General features: G+C 43.1%; 1 protein-coding gene across 5 annotated transcripts in view; it reads right to left on the bottom strand.

Moving 5' to 3' along the window:
- Window positions 1-1,198: 1,198 nt before the first annotated feature.
- HOPX (HOP homeobox) overlaps window positions 1,199-21,305 on the bottom strand; it is a 33,784-nt gene continuing 13,677 nt past the window's right edge. For 2 of the 5 annotated variants that reach the window (XM_004038701.5, XM_004038697.5), the window contains exons 2-3: window positions 9,095-9,250; window positions 1,199-1,998 (exon numbers count right to left, since the gene is read on the bottom strand). In XM_004038701.5, the coding sequence (XP_004038749.1) occupies window positions 1,921-1,998; window positions 9,095-9,250 (234 nt within the window). In that variant the 3' untranslated portion in view covers window positions 1,199-1,920. Of the gene's footprint in view, window positions 1,999-9,094; window positions 9,251-9,581; window positions 9,756-10,961; window positions 11,131-21,305 lie in introns of those variants that run through there. The other 3 variants (XM_004038699.5, XM_055385031.1, XM_004038698.4) reach the window with 3 other exon arrangements.

Raw genomic sequence — 21,305 nt, 5'->3', positions numbered from 1 at the left:
ATTACCTACCTGGTGATGTCTTACTTAAAAACAATCAAGAAAACAAAGAAACGGCCAGGTGTGGTGGCTCACACCTGTAATCCCAGCACTTGGGGAGGCTGAGGCGGGTGGATCACTTGAGGCCAGGAGTTTGAGACCAGCCTGGCCAACATGGCGAAACATTGTCTGTACTAAAAATACAAAAATTAGCTGGGTGTGTTGGTGCATACCTGTAAGCCCAGCTACTCAGGAGGCTAAATCAGGAGAATCGCTTGAACCTGAGAGGCAGAGGTTGCAGTGAACCAAGATCATACCACTGTACTCCAGCCTGGGCAACAGAGTGAGACTCTGTTTCAAAAAAAAAAAAAAAGAAAAGAAAAAGAAAAAGAAAAGAAAACAAAGAAACAAGCCTATTTGCTTAATCCATTGTAATCAAGTCACTCTTCCATGCAATCAAACACAGTCTTAACTGATAGACTATTAAAATGGTGTCTTACTCTGTTTGGCTGCTATAACAAAATATCTTAGATTGGGTAATTTGTAAACAACATAAATTTATTGCTCGCAGTTCTGGAGGCTGGTAACTCCAAGATCAAGGCACCAGCAGACTATGGTGAGCCCTCAATCTGGTGAGGGTCCATTCCTCCCAGGTGCTTCCTATGTATCCTCACATGACAGAATGGCAAACAAGCTTGCTCAGGCCTCTTTTATAAGGCAGTAATCCCATTCATGAGGGTGGAGCCCTCATGACCTGGTCACCTCCCAAAAGCCCCACCTCCTAATATCACCACCTTAGGGATTAAGTTTCAACATATGAATTTTGATGGGGGCCGGGGTGTGGGCGGGGGGGACGGGACACATTCAGGCCATAGCAGACATCTAGTGTGCTATGATAGTAAATGAATGCAAATTGAGTGTAGAGTTTGTTAGAACAGTGCTGCTCCAACTTCCACGTGCATATAAACCGCTTGAGGGCCTTCTTAAAAATGCAGGTTCTGATTCACTGCGTCTGGAACGGGGTTTGAGATTCTGCATTTCTCACCAGGTTGAAGCTAATGCTGATGAGGCTGGTCCTGGAACACACTTTGAGTAGCAAGGATTTAGAAAATGGCAGCTCTCCTGGTCAGTCAGCTCCTACCACATAGGAGCTATTATTTTGTTTCTCTTTGATATGTTTCTTATTTCGTTAAAAACCTGCAGAGAACTCACTCAGTGCATCTTCAACAAAAAGTTAAGGTTTTATTTAGAATATCATTTTAGAGACAAAAAGCAGTTCACTTTATTTAGCAAAATAAACTTAACCAATGCATTTAAATATAGTAAATTCAAGAACTTTGGTGGTTTTTTTTCTTAGATGCTTGCTTTTTTGCCAGTTGGAGTTTCTGTCTTCTGGCCCAACAGGCTTCTTTCCAAGTTAATGCAGCTATATTCCAAGGAAGTGTTTTATGAAATCTGAATACTCAAACACCCCTTCTGTATTTTCACTCAACCATCATTGTATTAGATGATACATAAGGAAAGTGACTTAGGGAAGTAAGTTCAGAAGGAAATGTGTTCCCTTCTCCCTCATATTATCTTTTCAACAGAGGCCTGGATTGCTAAATGGATTATGAAAGCAAATTGCTACTGGGAGGTGATGGTCAAAAGCAAACTTAGATGGTTTTCACACCATCTGTCATCATGACTCAAAGGGAAATGCTAGCCTCACCATTTTTCCAGTGAAGCCACTGCTTTACACAGAAGATACACATAGCTTCCTATTGTTATTTTCTTTTCTAATTATGTACATTTAGAAAAAAAATACAACACTGTGTTAAACAGCAGGACAGCTAGCAATGGAACATACAACACTATGCTGAAAAACCACAACAGCTTGGTTAAGCAGAGGAGAGAAACAGAGATGGTCTTCATGGAGTGAAGCTGTCAATGCCTGCCATCTCCTTAGTCTGTGACGGATCTGCACTCTGAGGGCAGGCCTTCTGAGCGCCGCCACTTTGCCAGGCGCTGCTTAAACCATTTCTGGAAGAGAGAAATGAGAAAAAACATTTGTCACATACAGAAAAACTGAAATGCCTGTTCCCTTTCTAAAAGGTAGCCTCTGTGGCACAAGTGGAAAGGAGAGAATCAGGGAATGTTTCCATAGGGATGGTTCTCACTGTGACACTAAACTTTCCTGCCTCAGGACCTTTGCACGTGCTATTTCCTATGTTTAGAATATTCTCTCTTTATTCTTTATCTGATGATCTCCCTGTCATCCTCACATCTCAGCTTAAACAGGACCTTCTCAATGAAGCCTTCCCTGATCACTCTATCTAAAGTGGGTTTCCCACTCATCTCCTTACTTCCCAATTTAGTATTTTGTTACTTTCACAGAACTTTTAGCATCTGTCATGATTTACTTGTGTATTCACTTGTTTTAAATCTATATTCCCTTCTAGAATGTAAGATCCATGAAAGCAGAGACTGTATTCATCCTATTACCATTGCATCCTTAGCCACTAGTACAAAGGTTTAAGAGTTAGAAATTAATCAATATTTGCTGAATAAATAAAAGAAGTTAAAGCATCTCCTTAATGCCCCAGATAGATCTCTATGGCTGCTGTATTTCATCAATGTATGCTCAGCTCACCAAAGGCCTTCCTCATTGGTAGCAGTTAGTAAGAATTTGTTGAATAAGATTAATAGGTAACTGAGCACTGCACAACCTCAGAGCACTCCTTGGGGATGCATGGAGTAGGCCAGCCCAATCTATCCTGCTCCAGGGCCACTGAGCAGTGAGAGAAGCTAAAGTGGGCCTACCACTTTACTCAGAATCTCTCAGCTCCGTATGACTCAAATATTCACACCTTACAGAAGTGACCATGGATGTACAGAAGGCCCCAGATGGGATGTTTCTAGACACGGTATCATATGAGGCCTAGAACATGCCTATATGTTGTAAGGCAGTGTGGTATACCCTTGAGAAATCAGTGGCTGCCTTTATCTTGCTAACCGGGGTGGTACAGAGCTCCCCAAAGAGGAGAACAGGAGAACCATGCTGGGGATAGGGCCAGGGTCTGGACCAGGTTGATCAAGAGGAAACTGGGAATAAAAAACAAAGCAAAACAACTTTGAAGAGAGACTAGTGAGGAAACAGATGAGCAAGCATTGACCTACATTGGAGAGGATGAGGACAGAGCTCTATGGGAAGTCAGCACCTCCCCCAAGCTCTGTTCTCCTGTGCTTCCCAACCATTCACATGTCATGGGGTACATTGAGAAGGACAGTATTTGTGTGTCACTGGTGTGTAGGCAGGCTGTGTGGTAGGTGACCACCCAGGGCTCTGCAGCCCTGGGCTCTGCCAACAGGAAGCTCTAGAGTAACTAATTGGCTATGAGAACTTGAGGAAGTCCCTAAAAATAGAGCACCAATCATCTGTAAATAAAAACGTAAGCTTAGGGGGTTTCTACTGTCGCTTCTGGTATTTCTATAATTCACCTGTTCTAGGGGTAAGGGGACGAGGAACAGGAAGGAAGCAGAAAGAGCACAGCTGTGAGATGCCAGATCTGGGATGTGCTGATGGAGATGGGATGGTGAGAAACCTCTAGAGGGCTCCCCACATAGCATGGCTTGATGCCTATACAGATACTCAGAATGAACAGGATGGGCTCTAGGAAGCTGAAAGGGAATTCAGTATATAAGCCCAAGATCAGAAGAAAGTGTGAGAATCACAGGGGGAGAAGGAGCAAGGCCTAGAGGAGAGGCTGTTGAGCTTGAATGGGGGTAAGGCTCTGCAGGACTGCTTTGGGCTCCACATCAATGCTAAGCAGGCTGAATAGCATGGGAACACACCTGCACCTCACCCACCTGTACAGCAGAGTTTACACACTGAAATCCTTTACACAGTTGTCAAGATCTTACATACCTTTACACTAGGGCGGCAGTAGAGAAAAGTAATCTAAAGCCAAGCACAGCAGACTATCATGGGGGTAGACTTCTCTTTGGGGGCTACTTTCTGGGTGCCATATTTTGCTCCTGGAGATCAAATCATTACCCTTCATGAGAAGAGAGAATTCATGTAACTTTGGCAGCTTCAATAGAAATTCTACTGCTAAGGGTGGGCCCATTTTCTTCTGTAACCTGTGTGCGTGTGTTTAGTTAACTCTGGATTCTGGTATGAGAGCAGCAAGGTTCCAGTTTCATTAATGAGGTAGCTCTGGGGGGGGGGGGGGTTTCAAGGATGCAAGGTGTGATTAAATAGGATTTCCAGTTACTACAGCTGAATAAATGGCAGCATTGTAAAGACTGACTAATTAAAATCTGGAGGAGGAAAATCTCACTTTCTATCAGATTTCATTTAAGACAAAATGGTTGAGCCGGTCTCATTTAAAAGAGCCACCCACATCTTTACACTATGTAATGAAGCAGAATATTGATGGACTGTTACTGAAAATAACTTCAGCAGGGACCACATTTGTGGTTTTGTGAGTTGGTACCCAAATGCTTAACAAACTGAGCCCTAACACTGGGGGATGGGAGGAGGTCAAGAAAAGCTCAACTATTTTTTGAAGATGCATATTTTAAATCAAGTATATATATAATAATTTAGCAAAACCAGTTGCAATCCAACAGAAATCATTAAATACCTTGCTTGCTTTTTTCCCTTTAGAGCTGTATCTTATCAATCTCACGCACATCAGTGCTAATTTTCCACCTGGCTTTATCCTTCTCTTCTTTGTTTCAGTCATCCACTGGGAAAGACATTCATCCCTTGCTTGCTTATAAATGAATGCCCTCATTACCCTTGCCCATTGATGGAGATTTATTTACTCTGAATAAACAGATGATAATTAGACACTGTGATGGGAAGGGGCTGGGGCAAAGGAACATTGTTCCTGTCCTTTTCTCTAGTAACTAACATTTCATTCTTTTCAGGAAGAGACCTTTAGAGGTCTTTATTCCACCGATAAAACATCCAGTGACTAAAACCACTGGGTTCTGGGAACAAGCTCAGGACATCAAGAGGAGATAAAAATACTTGGAGACCTCCCTAAGAACCAATTCCAGTTACACTGTGCTTGAATTGAAGAGAAAGGGAGAGAGAGAAAGAGAGAGAGAGAGAGAGTTTGTGTGTGTGTGTGTGTGTGTGTGTGTGTGTGTGTGTGTGTGTGTGTGTTTGAAATAATAGAAAACACCAGATCATCCCAACCTCCCAGGGGGCTGAGGAAGGAGATTTCCCAGCCTCTTCTAAAACTGACTTCAAAATAAAAGACATAGGGCTGGGATTCTGTAAGTTTTCATCTAATTTAAATCTAGGAGATATTTAGATTACTGTATTGAGAAAAACCCATTCTAACATCCCAGTAAATGCAACTTAGAAAGTTATTTCAATTACAGCACCCTTCACTTTACTTTGAGTTCTTATGGGTGCCACCTCCACCCCCACAGAGAATTTTGTCCTGAAGTGGGACAGTTATAAAGAGGTCAGCAAATCTCCCAAGACAGAGAATGTTTCAACTTCTTAGTCCCGCTTGTCCCTGCCCCAAGTATCAGCCCTGTGAATCAGTTCTGGTAACTATCTTGCAAGAGCACTGGGCAGCTCAGGCTTCTTTTTGTTGTACTGAAGTATTACTTGTTCTAGGGAAGTTAAGAATATGATTCCATTTCTGGAGGTGGGTGGTGTTGGGGTGGGATGAGGACTCAGGCATATGAAACAAATGTTAGTTTGGCTTTAGTGACCCTTTCCCATGGAAAGGAGCAACACTAGTAAGAACAGAGATAGGGGAGGCTGGCTGCGATGGCTCATGCTTGTAATCTCAGCACTTTGGGAGGCCAAGGCAAGAGGATTGCTTGAGACCAAGAGTTCAAAACCAGGTCAGGCAACATAGTGAGACCCCCATCTCTACAAACAATTTAAAAATTAGCTTAAAAATTAGCCAGATGTGGTGGTAGTACATGCCTATATCCCAGCTACTTGGGAGGCTGAGGTAGAAGGATTGCCTGAGGCTGGGAGGCCAAGGATGAGGTGAGCCATAGTCGTGCCACTGTACTCCAGCCTGAATGACAGAGTGAGACACTCTCTCCAAAAGAGAAAAAAAAAGAAAGAAAGAAAGAAAAAGAAACTGGGGAAGTGTCAATACCAGACATTACTTATATGTAGGCCCAGCAGGCCCTAGCTTCCATGGAGTTATTTAAAGGGTCCTCAAGACCTGCTATAAACAAAAATAATTTTAATGACGGAAAGTTCATCATTGGGCATATGTCTCCAGAAGACACTTTCTTTTTGTAATATTTTTAAATATTTAATATTTTTATTTTTATTTACTTACTTATTTTGAGACAGGTTCTCCCTCTGTCACCCAGGCTAGGTGGTGCAGTGGCATGATCATAGCTCACTGCAGCCTTGAACTTCTGGGCTCAAGGGATTCTCTTGCCTTAGCCTTCAGAGTAGCTGGGACTACAGGCATGCACCAGCACACCTGTTTGATTTTTTTACTTTTTTATTTTTTGTAGAGATGGGCAGCGTCTTGCCATGTTGCCCAGGCTGGTCTGAAACTCCTAGCCTCAAGCAATCTTCCTGCCTCAGCCTCTCAAAGTGCTGGGATCACAGGTGTGAGCTACTGTGCCCAGCCAGACACTTTCTTTTTTCATAGGAGATACTCTTTAAAAATATAAATGTTGTTTGAGAAGATGAAAGAAGAAATCATTCTCATTCACCAGTACCCATGGGGGTAGTGGGGTGAGAGGGGAAAGAATGGGAAATTGAAAGATGACACCCAATCCAGTAAGGGCAAGCAGACAGCCTGTGGTTCCTAGGAAGTCTCTTTCTCTGAGCTTGCTAAGTGCTGCCTGTCTCTAAGCTCTGGGGTTCCAGATGCTTTCCTGCAGGTCAAGGCAGGAAGACAGAGGGGCAAGCCAAGCTGTGGTAGCCGTAGGGAGGAAGAAGGTGTTGGTCCTGTGGCAGGAAGAGGAAGCCAGGGGCCCTGCTAAGAGGCTGACTCACCCCACATCCACTCATTTTGGGGCTGGGTCTACCACTTGTTTATTTGAGAATGGCAGAAGGGGGGAAATGGGAGGACTGCCTGAGAGGTGCAGAAGAACCTGCTATGCAGAGGTCTGAATTGGCTGACCTCAGTCACAGAAAAAAAGCAGGTGCCCTTTTCTTCTTCCTACCCCTAACCAGATTTTATTTCAATTCTCTAATATCATGTGAATCTTGAGGAAAGGTTGAATATAGCCTGGGAGGACTGTTGCCTAATGCAGAGGAAAGACAGCACCAAGCGAGTTGTCAGTTGTCTCCTCCTGCTCATCTAGTGATTTCTATGCCTCCTCTGTAGAGAGAGCATAGCATGGTGGTTAAGAGTCTGGGCTTCCAGGGTTCAAATCCTGGTCCTGCTGCCTTCTGGCTGCTGTCTTGGGCAAGTATATTTAATCTTTCTGTGCCTCAGTTGCCTTATCTGGACAAGTGGGCTAATAGTATCTACCCTCACAGCATTGTTGTGACAAATAAATGATGTACTACTTGGACAGTGCCTGGAAAAATGCCTGGCAAGTATTAGCCATTACAAAGGTCAATGTAATTATGCTGCTTTATAGGTAAGGTGACTGATGGCAATTTGCCAGGCACAATCAGAGGCCGAGAAGGGGTTGGACCTCTTGTTGGTGCTGTGCCCACAATATTTCACAGCCTTGTTTTTAAAAGATAAGTTGTCTCCATGATCACTCCTCTTTTCTAAGCATAGCGTGGGATTTCAAATGATAAAATTTCAGCAGGCTGCCTTCTCAGGGGATGCCAAGAAACATGAGCTGTTAGACTTGGGTTACAGTAAATCACCTTCCTTTAAGTTCTGGTTCTGGTTGGCCAGACAGCTGTTCCATTTGCTAAAAATAGATATGTTTGCCTTTCTATTTGACCTGTAAATGACAGGATCATCTATGGACAAGCTCTCCAAAGAGTGCCTCTGGCTTAATTAGTAAAAATAATATTGGACTTGGGGTCCAGGGTCTTGGTCCTTGGATCTACTGGATCCATTACAAGCTTCTAAACCTCAACTGAGCATGGCTCATGGTGACAGGACAAGTGCCTGATGCTCTGGTATATAAAATAGGAAAAATAAGAATGTCTCTGCTTTATAGTTGAGGTTAGAAGTGTGAAGTGCTTTGGGGACCCACAGGAGAGATGCTAGATCAGTTCCAAGTAGTCTATCATGCAAAAGGATTGTCTTTCCATGACCAAAGGGAAAAGAGAAGTCGGAGTTTAGACAGGGTTTTAAAAGTCAGCTAAAGGGTCCAACATTGCACCTGTGGTTAACAACCACAGGCCGTGTTGCATTCTTTACCTGGCATTTTTCAGGATAATACAGGAGCATTTAAAAAATAGATAAGTCAATGAATGCACTTAGGGGGACATGGGCTGCCGCTCCCGTCAGCTGAAATGTCAGCTATCTACCGTCTTATAAAACGCCAGGAAAAATCTCTAAATCTTAGAGCCGGGGAATTTTTTTAAAAATCGGAACCAAATCTCCCTGGCTTCGTGCAGCGTGAGTTCTGCAGCTCGGGGGACGCTGCAGTGTGATGTGGTGGAGAGAGCATGCTTCACGGCTCCTGCCATCCTGACAGCGCCCTCCCTCCCGGCCTCAGCCTCCTGGTTCGCCAAACCGGTGGACTGAATTTATGGCTAGCTGGTCTCTGGGGCGCCTTCCAGCTCTGACATTCCCGCCTAGAATAGATCTTCCCGAAGGTTTCGCAGACAGACCAGAGGGGACAGAGCCGGGAAGGCGAGACAGGGACAGGCGAGAGACGCTGCTCCCAACTCGCAGAGGGAGAAAGCGTGTATCCCGGGCTGCCGGGGAGAGTGGAAAGGCAAGGACTGGTGACCGAGGGGTTTCTGCGCAGCTCCCGGGGAACCACGGCTGGATGGGGGTGGCGTGGAGACCGGGCGCCCATGGGAGCGGGGAAGCGGGGAGGCGGCGGCGGGAGCCATGCAGGGTCTGGGCCCCTGGGATGCGGGCAGAAGCGATGGGAGATCGTGGGGAGGGCAGCCCGGCGGGAGGCGCGAACGAACAGGACCGCCCAGCCGCGAGAAGGCTCAGCCCAGGCAGGGGTCGGGGCGCGCTAGGCGCGTGTGGGGACGCACCTGGGTCTCCTCCTCGGAAAGGCCGGCCTCGGCCGCGATGAGGCACAGCGTGGTGGAATCCGGGTGCTTGTCGACCTTGTTGAAGTTGTACTCCAGGATTTCCACCTGGTCCTCCGTGGGGCCGCTCGCGGTCTCCGCCGACATGGTCCCTGCGCGCTGCGGGGCAGGGAGAAGCGGCGGCGGTGAGCGAGGCGTGGGGCGGGCGGGACGCAGCGAAGGAATGCGGTCGCGGCGCCGCCGGGCAGCCCCAGCCCCAGGCCGCCCCCTCCAGCGGTGCCACGGCCGCGCAAGTCCCTGGTGGCTGCAGGCTGAGCGGGGGCTTACGGCTGCCCCCCACCCGGGCCTCCCTCCCCGGACGGAGCGTTGTTGCGGGCTGACGGCAGAGCCTAGCGTCCTGCGCCTCCCGCGCCCCCCAGGACCCCTTGCAGGAACTGGATCCCTGCCTGCGACGGGGGCGAGATAGATGACTCCGCGGGCCCTCACCGACCTCCGGCTCTAAGGAAGGAGTGAAGGAAGCGCGGGGGTGATTTTGAGAAATCCCCTTAAAAACTTCCTCCCGAAAGGGGGACCTCCCCTGGGGACAGACTTGACAGATCGCGAGGGTGGGTTCGCCCGAGTCCGCGGCTAGCCGGCCTCCCCGGTAGGCGGCCTTCTGTCTCTGCAGTGGGTTGGCGCTTTAGGGCCCTCTCCAGGCAGGGCTGCACACCCCACCCTTCCTCCAAAAAAGTTCCCCGCAAGACAAGTTACTTCTCAAAGTTGGGGAGACGGAGGCGGTGCTTTTAATGTCTTTCCATTTTACAGAGATGGAGATAGGTCCGCAGAGAAGTGATTTAAGGCGGGGGATTGAGACACGGGAGAAACTTCCACCTGTGGGCTTGCATGTGCCACTCTGCCGCTCTGCAACCTCCTCCTTCAACCCTTCGCCCCCGCTCTTTCTAAGTATGCTTTAGTGAGTCCCCGGCCTGCAGTCACCAGGCCACTATTCCACAATTTACGGCAAAGAGCCTGCCTCACTGTGTGCTCCCTGAGGGGAGGACTTGCAAGATGGAGCCAAAATCCAACTGAGGAGGATTCAGTCAGCTGTCTTTTAAAATTTCAGACTTCCCTGTGATTGTACTAAAATTTACTATAAAGTCAGGAAAATGGGCCCATCACAAGCTTCAAGATCTCTTGTATCTCCTTACTTTAGAGCCAACCATTACTCTAGCAAATTTGAAGCAACGTGACTTCCTGCTGGGTTCTCTCCATACCTACGAAGTCTCTGAATTGGGACCAAAAACTTAAAAATTTTAAAAATTGGCACATGTAACCCCATCCACCTCCTCCTGCTAATTTAAGATGCATGAAGGTATAGAAAGTTGGAGTCTTCAAGATATCCTTGGCTGTGGGTTTGGCACACCTGTCAGGACTTGACTGTCGCTGACAGTAAAAGACAAGGGCAAGTGTGGGAATCACGTTGGTTTGTTGTTTTAACAAACAATTGCAAAATCATCCAGCACAATCCTGAGTAGGTTGTGATGTGGTTTGTGCCTGGGATGAGCCACACTTCACTGATGTCCCGGCAGAATGTACCCAATGCTGTTATAACCTTCTCCACTGTGACCTGCATCTTCTACTTTCTAAATAAATGTCTTTACCTCTCCTTTGGGTCACTTTGAAGGGGCTTTCAGGCACAACGGGAAGTCATTCTACTGTGAGAGTCTGGCTCAAGTCACTTGCCAAGCCACCATGAAATCCCATGTATTTAGGGGATTCTGTGCTTTCCCACCTAAAAATCATAGCACTGATTCCTGTCACGGTGCTAGGCAGGAGAGGGTCATACCAGGTCAGAAACACTTCCTTTTCTGTGTGCACCCATTGCCCGTACCTTTGACACACAACTTCAGAGCTGGGAAGAACCTTGGAAATTACCTCTTCCAGTCTTCTTCTGTAACAGCCCAGGAAAATGAGCATAGGAAGACTAACTTTCTGAATGTTGCCCAGCTGGTGACCTGTGCTCCGCTAGACCCTTCTCAGTGGGGCAGTCTGTCATCAGTCTGGTAGGAAAAATCAGGAGGGCAGTAGTCATAATGCAGGGAGGAGCTCATTGCCATTTTGAATGGGCATAGACTGTCCTAGTAGGACACCAATTCTAGCCAAAGTTGCCCACGGGAACCACCCACCACTGCTTGCTTTGCTTGAAAGAAAACAACGGCTGGGAGACAGCTGCCTCTGATTTTACTTCTTGCCTTAGGAAGGTTCCAGCTAATTTTGTGTAACATAGTTGTGCCGGCTCTTCCATGAAAATTTTGGCTTTTTCTTTGTAGAATCCTCAGTCCTTCAGAAATATTAATTTCTGAACTGACTGTTCTGCTTATACTTTCCCCTCTTTTTTGGTTATTTAATTCCTGTTATAACATTCAAGGGCTGCTACTGGTCTTACATTTAATTTACTGCATTTTATTTTATGAGATTTCTGTGGCTTCTTGTTACAGGAGTTTGTATGAGATTTTGTGGAGAGGTCCTGGTTAACTTTAAAGAACTCCTTGGGTTAGTTGGCTGAGAACCATTGGCTTTGGTTGGCTGCTGAGACTTGTGGGAGGACTATTTGAAAGCGCCTACTTCTCCAAGGTACACCAAGCAAACCTGATTTCTAGAAACGAAGGTGGAAGATCTCTATAGTCAAATGTATCTGTTATTTCTCTGCAAAGCTCTCAGCCCTTTGCTTGACAAATGTTTGCTGTTACTTCGTTTCTTCTCTCACTCTGTCTCTCTTAAAGAAGATATAAATCAAACTGCCTGGGTAACCTTGGCCTTATAAAGCTTTTCAACTATTTCCAGTAAGAAAACAGTTGAGAAGTTTCTCTGAAGATAGTCTAAACAATTTCAGATTAAAAGAACTAAAAATACTTTAAAGCTACTCAGACATTAATCTTAGCACAAGTTTTATTGTTGTGGCTGTTCATATCTCATCAGACATTCAAGGAGTAATTTGTCCTGTGGTTATATTTTTCCTCTGTGGTTTTGGGAAGACATTGCATAAGCTTTTTCAAGATGTTAAATGCAATCTGCTGGCTTTTTTCTAAATTAATTCCAATGCTTGGGGTAGACAGTTGGGTCAACCCAATGGTTCTACTTTTGTCCCCTAATCCTGTAATCATTTATTTTAAAAATATCTACTTTTATAAACTAGCTCACAAAAAGCACTATCAACTGGGAATCTTTGGTTACCTCTGTAGTAACCAAAAAATTGCTTTGGGCTCACATTTGTCATCTTATCCTCCCTCTCCCAGTCATTCTGACCTCTTTGTAATAGCACTAATATAAAACCAAGAACAAAAGGTTATCAATGGCAGATTCTCCAAATAAACCCAGAGTCCTGTGGTGAGCTGGCCAAAAGGGAAACAAGCCGGTGGATTATTCTTTAGCCTATACTTCTTTTATGTTCACTGTGAACTTCCTGGAAGCAATGGGCTCTTGAAACATTTTGTATTTTCCTAAGTGAGGAAAATGATGGGTGGCCACTTCCGCAAGAGAAGTGGTGGGTCTTTGGAAGGGGATGGGGTCTTCCCCTTCGTCACTTATTCAGTTACTCTGAAGGCGGTAGAAGGGGGCATCGCCCAAGCTGTCAAGGCGCCCCAGAAATTGAAAAACAGAAGTCGAGTATTCATCTGCCTCTCCAGGCTAGCACAAGAGCTGGAAGGAGAGAGAGAGAGAGAATTGTTCTTTTAAGTATAAACTTGGAGATTGGTATCCTTAAGCTAACAGCAGTGCTTCTCAAGCCTGGATGGGCTTCAGAATTACCTGTGGAAATGTCTAAGCCCACCATAGACCTCTTGAACCAGAACTGCATTTTAGAAACCTAGCACAAGAGAGACACAAAAAGTATTTCAGCTCTTAAAAAGATTTGCAATTTAATCATTAAAATCAATTCTAAATATTCTTATGCCGTATACCTGCTCTAATGCTGTATATCATCTTAACATTTAAGTAGATGGTAGGTTGAAGTCATTTTAAAGGAATAAGCTTTTAGAAGTAGATATTAGAATGACTAATTTAAACCTAATGCTATTAATCTTTTGTATATGTGGTCAGAAATGGGGAAAATGCCTTTAAAATTGTAAATTAGCAAAAGAAAACAGATATTCTCCAATGCTTTCAAAAGTTCAGAAATGAAATAAAACCCTTTTAAAAACTTTTCAGAAAAAATGCATTCTTGTGTTGAGATCAGAGTTTAAGAAAGCAAATCATTGAAAGGAAAACTCCTTCCAGTTCATCACACACATTTTAAGTAAATGACTTGGATGCCAAAAGTCACAATGGAAAAGATTTGGCAGTCTTAAGTATTACTGTTCTCCTCTAATTCCTTAAATTTCCCAATGAGAAAAATGCTAAAATTTAAGTTACTATTTATGTACAAAACATATTTAATAGAACTTAGAACCAAACATTACTCTGAATACATCCCAAATACATAGCATCATTGCTACCTTTACGGGAACAAGATCCCAAATCTAAATAGGAAAATGCATTTTAAAATGTTATATTGATTTCAACTTTATATATTTAAAAAAACTGGAGAGAAATACCACAAAATGTTAACAGTGGTTATATCTAGATTGTGCAACTATGGATTTGCACAATCTAAAACATTTTCTTCTTTATATTTTTCTGCTTTTTCAAATTTTCTATAATAAGCATTTATGACTTCGGGATTTGAAAAAAAATTTTTTTTTCCTCTATGTAACAATGTCCTCAATCGGACCAGTTGTTCACCTTGCTCAAAGTTTTATTTGATTATTGGTATCAAATAACATTTTTGGAAAAGTATGAGAGTTGTTCTCCAAGACTATTTAGAAGATTAGGGAAGTAAATATTTTCATTTTTCATGCAAACATGATTAGGTATCAAATAGATATATGTAATGTACATGCAAGTTATGAAGCATAAATTAAATAAACACTGGTGAACCCCGCTCAATTTAAGAATTAAAGCATTACCAAGACCATGGAAGCTACCTGTTTTTCTCCCGGAGTCCCATCCCCTTGCTGACCTGCCCCCAGAAAAAAAACACAATTCTGAATTTTGTGTTAATCATTCCTTTGCTTTTCATTTTATTTCAATTTTTTAGAGGCAGGGTCTCACTGTCACCTGCAGGTTGGAGTGCAGTGGTGCGATCATAGCTCACTGTAACTCCTGGGCTCGAGTGATCCTTAGGCCTCAGTCTCCTGAGCAGCTGGGATTACAGGTATGAGCCACTGCGTCCAGCCACTGCTTTTTAAATTAGTTCTATCACATATGTATGGATCCCTAAAAGAACTTTTTTTTTAGTTTTGCTTTTGAATTGTTTAAAAATGGTGTCATACCATATATAATTTTTCTGTAAATTGCTTTTGTCACTCAACAGTGTTTCCAAAACAAATCCACATTCTGCATATAGAGAAGTTCATTCATATTCAATGCTGTTTTTATTTTGTGAACATACAATTTATGTAGTAGATGTCTTTTCCTACTGGTGGATATCTAGGTTGTTTCCAGATTTTTTTCTGTTTGAACATTGCCTCTCTGAACACTCTTGTATATGCCTTCTGCAGCCTCTCTATGAGGATTTCTCTAGGGTATACAGTAGGGGTAGAACTCCTGGTTTATAGAGTGTGTGCTGTTTAGCTTTACAATATAACGTCAACTTGTATTTTAAAGTTGTTGAACAAAACTACCCCCCTTACCACCAGTGTATAGCATTTCCTTTGCTCCAAATCCTCATCGACACTTGTACGGTCAAACCTAATTTTTGCCAAAGTTGTTGTATGTTCTTTTTATCCATGAATAGTATCTAAGCCTTCTTGAAGCTATTTATGTTTTCAGCCTGCATGACATCTTGGGGCTAAAAGTTTCCACATGTTTACTGTTTACTGTGTAAAAATATTTCCTGTTGCAGCCCAAAAGGAGAGTTGAGTTATTTTGTGAGAGTTATGGACTCTGTTTCCAGGCTAGCCCAGTTATTTCCATTGGTCACCAAGAACAATACAAATATAATGTATGGAAAACTAATTACTAAGACCCTTTGTCTGTATCATGCTAAAAATGTTACCATTTTCTCCTCTACAGAACTCCTGGGAGTCAGGATTTGATTTTGCGCTTTAAAATATGTTAGCCTTATTAATTATTGGTCCCTCCCACAAAAGTAAATATCAAAGTCTCCAAATGAAAACCACAGAGATAGATTGAAAATGACCAATTAAAGAAGAAGAAATAAGGGAGAGATGGAAAGTATAAAAAAGAAAAATGAAAAGAAAGTGTAAAAGAAAGATGGACAGAAAGCTGTTAGGCTGTGGGTTTAAAATAGGATATCCACGTAAACTCAGATAATGTGCTTACATGTTTAAACAGCTAAGTGCCAGTTCAAAAGCAGTTTGATATTAGTTATTTTCATTTCTCTCACAATTCTCTCTTAGAAATCAGAATGGAGTTAGTTCTATTTTGAGGTTTTTTAAAAAGAGTTAAATTGTCTACAGCATCAGAGGAAGACTCAGAATTCTACCTTTTATTCTGGCTATAGCAGTAAAGGCTCTTGATTTCATGAGCATCAAGATTGATTCATTCGTCCAAATGTATTATTTTTTTTCTTTCTTTCTTTTTTTTTTTTTGACGGAGTCTCATTCTGTTGCTCCGGCTGGAGTGCAGTGGTGTGATCTTGGCTCACTGCAACCTCCGCCCCCCGGGTTCAAGCGATTCTCCTACTTCAGCCTCCCCAGCTGGGATTACAAGTGCACACCACCACACCTTGCTAATTTTTGTATTTTTAGTAGAGACGGGGTTTTGCCATGTTGGCCAGGCTGATCTGGAACTCCTAACCTCAAGTGATCTGCCCGCCTCCGCCTCCCAAAGTGCTGGGATTACAGGCATGAGCCACTGTGCCTGGCCCCCAAATATATCTTTCTTATGCTCTATTGATGTCAGAGGTTCTAAGATATCACCAAATCACCTATTTGAATCCTTAAGCTCTAACTTAATCATCCTGTGTCCATTTAGTTAAGAGTTGGGGCTGGAGGCAGCCTGTCTTTTCTTTCCCACTGTGGGATATAGGCCATTTTCAACCTTTTCCTGCTTCATTACTTGGCTACTGGGGTGACATTCTTTCAGACTTCCATGCATCTCTTTAAAAAGCCCTAATGTCTACTTGACATTAGGCAATAAAGATAATGGAATCTCTCCTTTCAAGTTTTGTTCTGATTCCATTTTTCACAAGAGTAAATTGAAATGCAGATGATTTGGGCAGGTTGTTCCTTTGTTCTGTAAAGTCTGAGCTCTTAACTTTTGACCCAATGTAACAATTACAGGTACAAGCAGAACCACTTGCTATCAGGACAAGCAAGCATGCTGTTCGCCTAGAACACGCTGCACTTGACTTGATGAGGCAGGAAGACTGAGAGGACAGCTATACTTGAATTCATGCCATTCCCACTGGTCACCAGTGACCACACCCTCCTAGGTACCTCTTATTCCTGCAAGTTTTGTCAGGTCAAGGTGTCATCAGGTTTGGTTTTTGATGTTTCAGCCCTGCTACGGGATGGTATATATCTCAGTAGTTAGTCCATCTCTTAAAAATACGAAGTGCTGCCTTTTGAAAATTTTCAGTTTTGCATATATGATGTGTGCCTTTTTGTTTTTTAGACAGAGTCTCGCACTGTCGCACAGGCTGATGTGCAGTGGCACAATCTCAGTTTGCTGCAACCTCCGCCTCCCAGATTCAAGCAATTCTCCTTCCTCAGACTCCTGATTAGTTAGGATTACAGGCACCTGCCACCACGCCCGACTAATTTTTTGTATTTTGAGTAGAAACGGGGTTTCACTATGTTGGCCAGGCTGGTGATGAACTCCTGACCTCATGATCCGCCTGCCTCGGCCTCCCAAAGTGCTGGGATTACAGGCGTGAGCCACTGCGCCCTGCCTGATGTGTGCCTTTGCAGGTGCTCTGTGTAGTTGCTAAACCAGCTTCCTATTTCCCAGGTCCTCCTTTCTAGGTTGGCTTTCCTCTTGCCTTAGGAACCACTCTGTTTTAGAAACATGGCAAAATTAAGAACAAAATGAAATTGGAATTAATGTAGAAAAAAGTTCAAATAATGAGAAGTCTTCTGTACTAATTACCTGAAACGTCACTTTGCTGAGCCTCCATTTCATTTATGTAAAGAAGGAATATAATAATGTCTACCTTTGCCTAGTTCACAGCTTTATGGTAAAGTTCTTACAATGTTATTATAGGGAACATGTCTCTCAACTGTAAAGTGCTTGCATGGAAGATTGTTTTTTTTTTTTTTTTGAGATGGAGTCTCACACTATTGCCCAGGTTGGAGTGCAGAGGCGTGATCTCAGCTCACCAAAACTTCCACCTCCCAGGTTCAAGCGATTCTCCTGCCTCAGCCTCCCTAGTAGCTGGGATTACAGACGTGTGCTACCATGCCTGGCTAATTTTTTTTTTTTTTAGTAGAGACAGTGTTTTGCCATGTTGGCCAGGCTGGTCTCAAATTCCTAGCCTCAAATTATCCACCCACCTCAGCCTCCCAAACTGCTGGGATTACAGGCGTGAGCCACCATGCCCAGCCTGATATTGCTATTAAATAGCTATGAGCTAGGCTTTCAGTAAAGTATCCCCTGGATGGCAAACCAGTAAGAAGAGCTTATAAACTTCACTTATTCTGGGTTACAATCTCTTATCTTTCTGGAACGGTAAAGCACAATGGTTGAAATTAGACCCCTTTAAAAAAAAATCCAATGCTGTATATTTGCTTTATCATAACATGTATCCCTACATGGCACTTCTCAAGAATGGCATGGCAGGGAGGGATGTGATATCTTAAGCATGTTTTCTCATTATGCACTTGTACACTGTGCATTGGTTTATACTTAGTTGTTAGCATTTTCACTAAAATAATAATTTCTCTGCTCCTTCCTCACCACCACTCCCCAGTTCCTCCTCTCCTCTCATCTATTAATGAGGAGGCATAAATAGGACAGAAGATGAGTAGTGAGGAAGGTGATAACAAGGAGGAAGAAATATTTTATGAATTGGTGAGTCAATTTTTTGAGATTGTCATGGCCTATGAGAGTAATGACCAAATGGAAATTCTTTGTTTTGTTTTGTTGGAGACAGGGTCTTGCTCTGTCACCCAGGCTGGAATGCAATGGCCCAATCATGGCTCACTGCAGCCTCAACTGCAGGGCTCAAGCGATCTTCTCACCTCAGCCTCCTGAGTAGGCGGGACTACACGTAAGCACCCCGACGCCCAGCTGATTTTCTTTATTTTTAGTAGAGATGGGATCTCGCTATGTTACCCAGGCTGGTCTCAAACTCCTGAGCTCAGCACAGTCCTCATGCCTTGGCCTCCCAAAGTGCTGGGATTATAGGCATGAGGCACCATGCCTGGCTGAAATTGTTTTGAAATAATTTGTTCATAAGCCTGTCTTCTCCAGTAAATTATATGCACTTCTATGGGGGATGTGTCATTTCTTATACATTTAAATCTCCCCAGTGTTCATTAGGAGAGTCTGGCACTTAATATGTGCTCATTGGATGGCTGTTGAACAGAACCTAAACAATGGCATTTGACATGACTTGATTTAGGGCATAACTTCAGAAAAAACTGCTCTGTGTTCAACAAGGACTAGCCAAAATGTAAAATTGGAGAAAATAACACTCTAGCCTTTTGATATCATCCTCAGTGCCCCCAAATAACATAGAGTTGATTCCTATTGCTGAATCACCTACAGAAACCTCACCTCTGTTATTATAACAATAGTGACAACATATTTGTTGAATAATTACTATGTGCCAGGTCCTGTCTAAGTGCCTTAGATGCATGCATTCACTTTATCATCAGAGGAGCAGCAACACTATGTGTTCTTATTATTTTCATTTTATATATGTGGAAACTTATATACCCTTCCCAAGGAGATGGATATTACTTCCTCCAAATCACAAATCTACTATGTGACAGAGCAGAGATCCAACCCAGAAAATCTAACTTCTGCATCCATGCTCTTAATCACTACACCATCTTTCCTCTTTGCACTGAACAGTTCTGCAGACAGCAGATCCTTGATGGGAAGTTGTGGTGAAAGGGGCAGTAGAGCCAGGTGGGCTCGAGGAACAGAAGACAGGCAGTGCCCTGTGTCTGCTCTGGTTCTCTGTGGGTTGGGGCCAGTCTGAGTACTTCCCTCCCTGGGGCATATTTCTCAGTGTTGGTGACCAGACATGGCTCTGCCCCAGCTCAGTGGATTAGCCAGTGATTTCAGTTAAAACCACCGGCACTACCAGCCAGGGTGGCTTTCCTTCCCCACACGCTCTTCTTCAATTGATGCAGACATCATCGAAAGATGGTATTATGTGAGTAATATAGAATACAAACAAGAAACATTACAGCATCTGATAGAATAGAAAGGCTGGCTTCAACCAGACCAGCTGGAGCTCAGTGATGATTGCTGCCACTTAATCCCTAGAGGTACAGAGTTTTGTAGAATTAAGGATCATCCTGAAACTATTGTTGAAACAAGTCTCTCAGTAGTCCAGACTTTCTGTAGCCGCTTACTGAAAACAGGAAGATATTATGAAAAGCCATTGGAGGAAAGGGTGTCTGTGAATGACTTCCAGCAGTGAATGAATCATTAGTCAACCCTGGACATAAAACTCTGCATATGCCCTGAGTTCTTTTCATTGATAGCCCAATTCGTGTTCTAATCTTGTATGTGGAAACCTGGGGAAACAGTGAAAGATGCTCATAAAACCTTAGGCTTCTTCTTTGAATGTGCTATGAAATAAGTGGAGTATTTAGTCTACTTTCATAGAAATAAATGGGCAAACAAAAGAAAGCAATTCCATTTCCATAATTTCCATATAGGAGATCTCCATTTTGCAAACAGGTTGCTTTTCTAAAGGTCTAGTCTAACTCTATGATGATTGTTATGAATTCAGAAAAAGTTTTCCCGAGAAAGAATATTGTAAGTGTGTAGATAAGATCCCAGGCTAACCCACCAAAGGTTTCATAGATACTAAACTGCTATATATCTGTAATGGAAAAAAGTATAAAATAATCCTATTGAAATATCCTGGTGAAATGTACTAATTTATTTAAAAGAAAATACTTAAGAAAATTCAGTTTTAATTAAAATCTTGCTTAGGGAAATGAGGTTTTGGTGCAGATATTGAAGAGGGTTTCAAGGAACTGTTGAGGACTGTACAGATTTATAGCACAACTTCAACGTGTCCAGGTATCCAGAATTGTCACTGAAACATTGGTAGCTACTCAGTGAATATCTATTAAATGCATGTTGATTGAATTTCATCTTCCCTTCAAGAAGTATGACTTTCCTTTATCTTGACATAAAAGCATAAGGTTCTCTTTAGAAAACACTGATATTTTCCCCTGATATCAGAAATCTATTTGCCTCATTTCTTGGTGTTTTAGGACATTAGACATTTTCAAAGAGATTTGATAATTCAATTTGTTTGACAAATCTAGCCTCTTCTCTATTATCCAGTTTGAAAAGCCCTGAGTGCGTGGCTGTGCCCCATAGAAATCTCTAGGACAAACTGTTTTTGTTTCTCTGTTTATATTTGATCACAGGACTGACTCTGTTGGAGATGTAATGGATATTCACACTTACTAAGCATTAGCACAACCATATTGACAATAACCAAAGCAGGCAGAGGCCCAAGCATAACTCAGTCTACCAGACAGATTCCTATCCTACATATTCAAGTTGCAATAAAAATGAAAGATCAGGAAATTTGAAGCTAAAATGTTTCCTCTTACCTTTAACCACAGAGCTGCAACACTATGCATTTTTAAGAGTGAAAAACAGCCTCCTGTTCATCACTGTAGTTAAGTATATGTTGTTCTTTCCTCCAGCATCCTAACAGACCTGCATTTTGCTAATCCCTAATAGCAGCAGTGATACCTAGGTTCAACAGGAGCATTTTTACTATTCTCTACCTAAGTGAGAAATTTAAGATTTTATGTATAATAAAGGGACGAGATATCCAGGTTTGCCTGGGACACTTCTGATGTACGCCTGTTGTACTGGTGTAATTATTAATAATTTCAAGATGGAGTCTCACTCTGTCATCCAGGCTGGAGTGCAGTGGTGCGATCTCGGCTCACTGCAACCTCTGCCTCCCGGTTTCAAGTGATTCTTGTGCCTCAGCCTCCTAAGTAACTGGGACTGCAGGTGCCCA

Source organism: Gorilla gorilla, chromosome 3 (assembly GCF_029281585.2).
Source record: "Gorilla gorilla gorilla isolate KB3781 chromosome 3, NHGRI_mGorGor1-v2.1_pri, whole genome shotgun sequence".
Classification (NCBI taxonomy): Eukaryota; Metazoa; Chordata; class Mammalia; order Primates; family Hominidae; genus Gorilla; species Gorilla gorilla.
The sequence above is the reverse complement of the archived record's forward strand: the minus strand, read 5'-3'. Positions and strand labels throughout refer to the sequence as shown.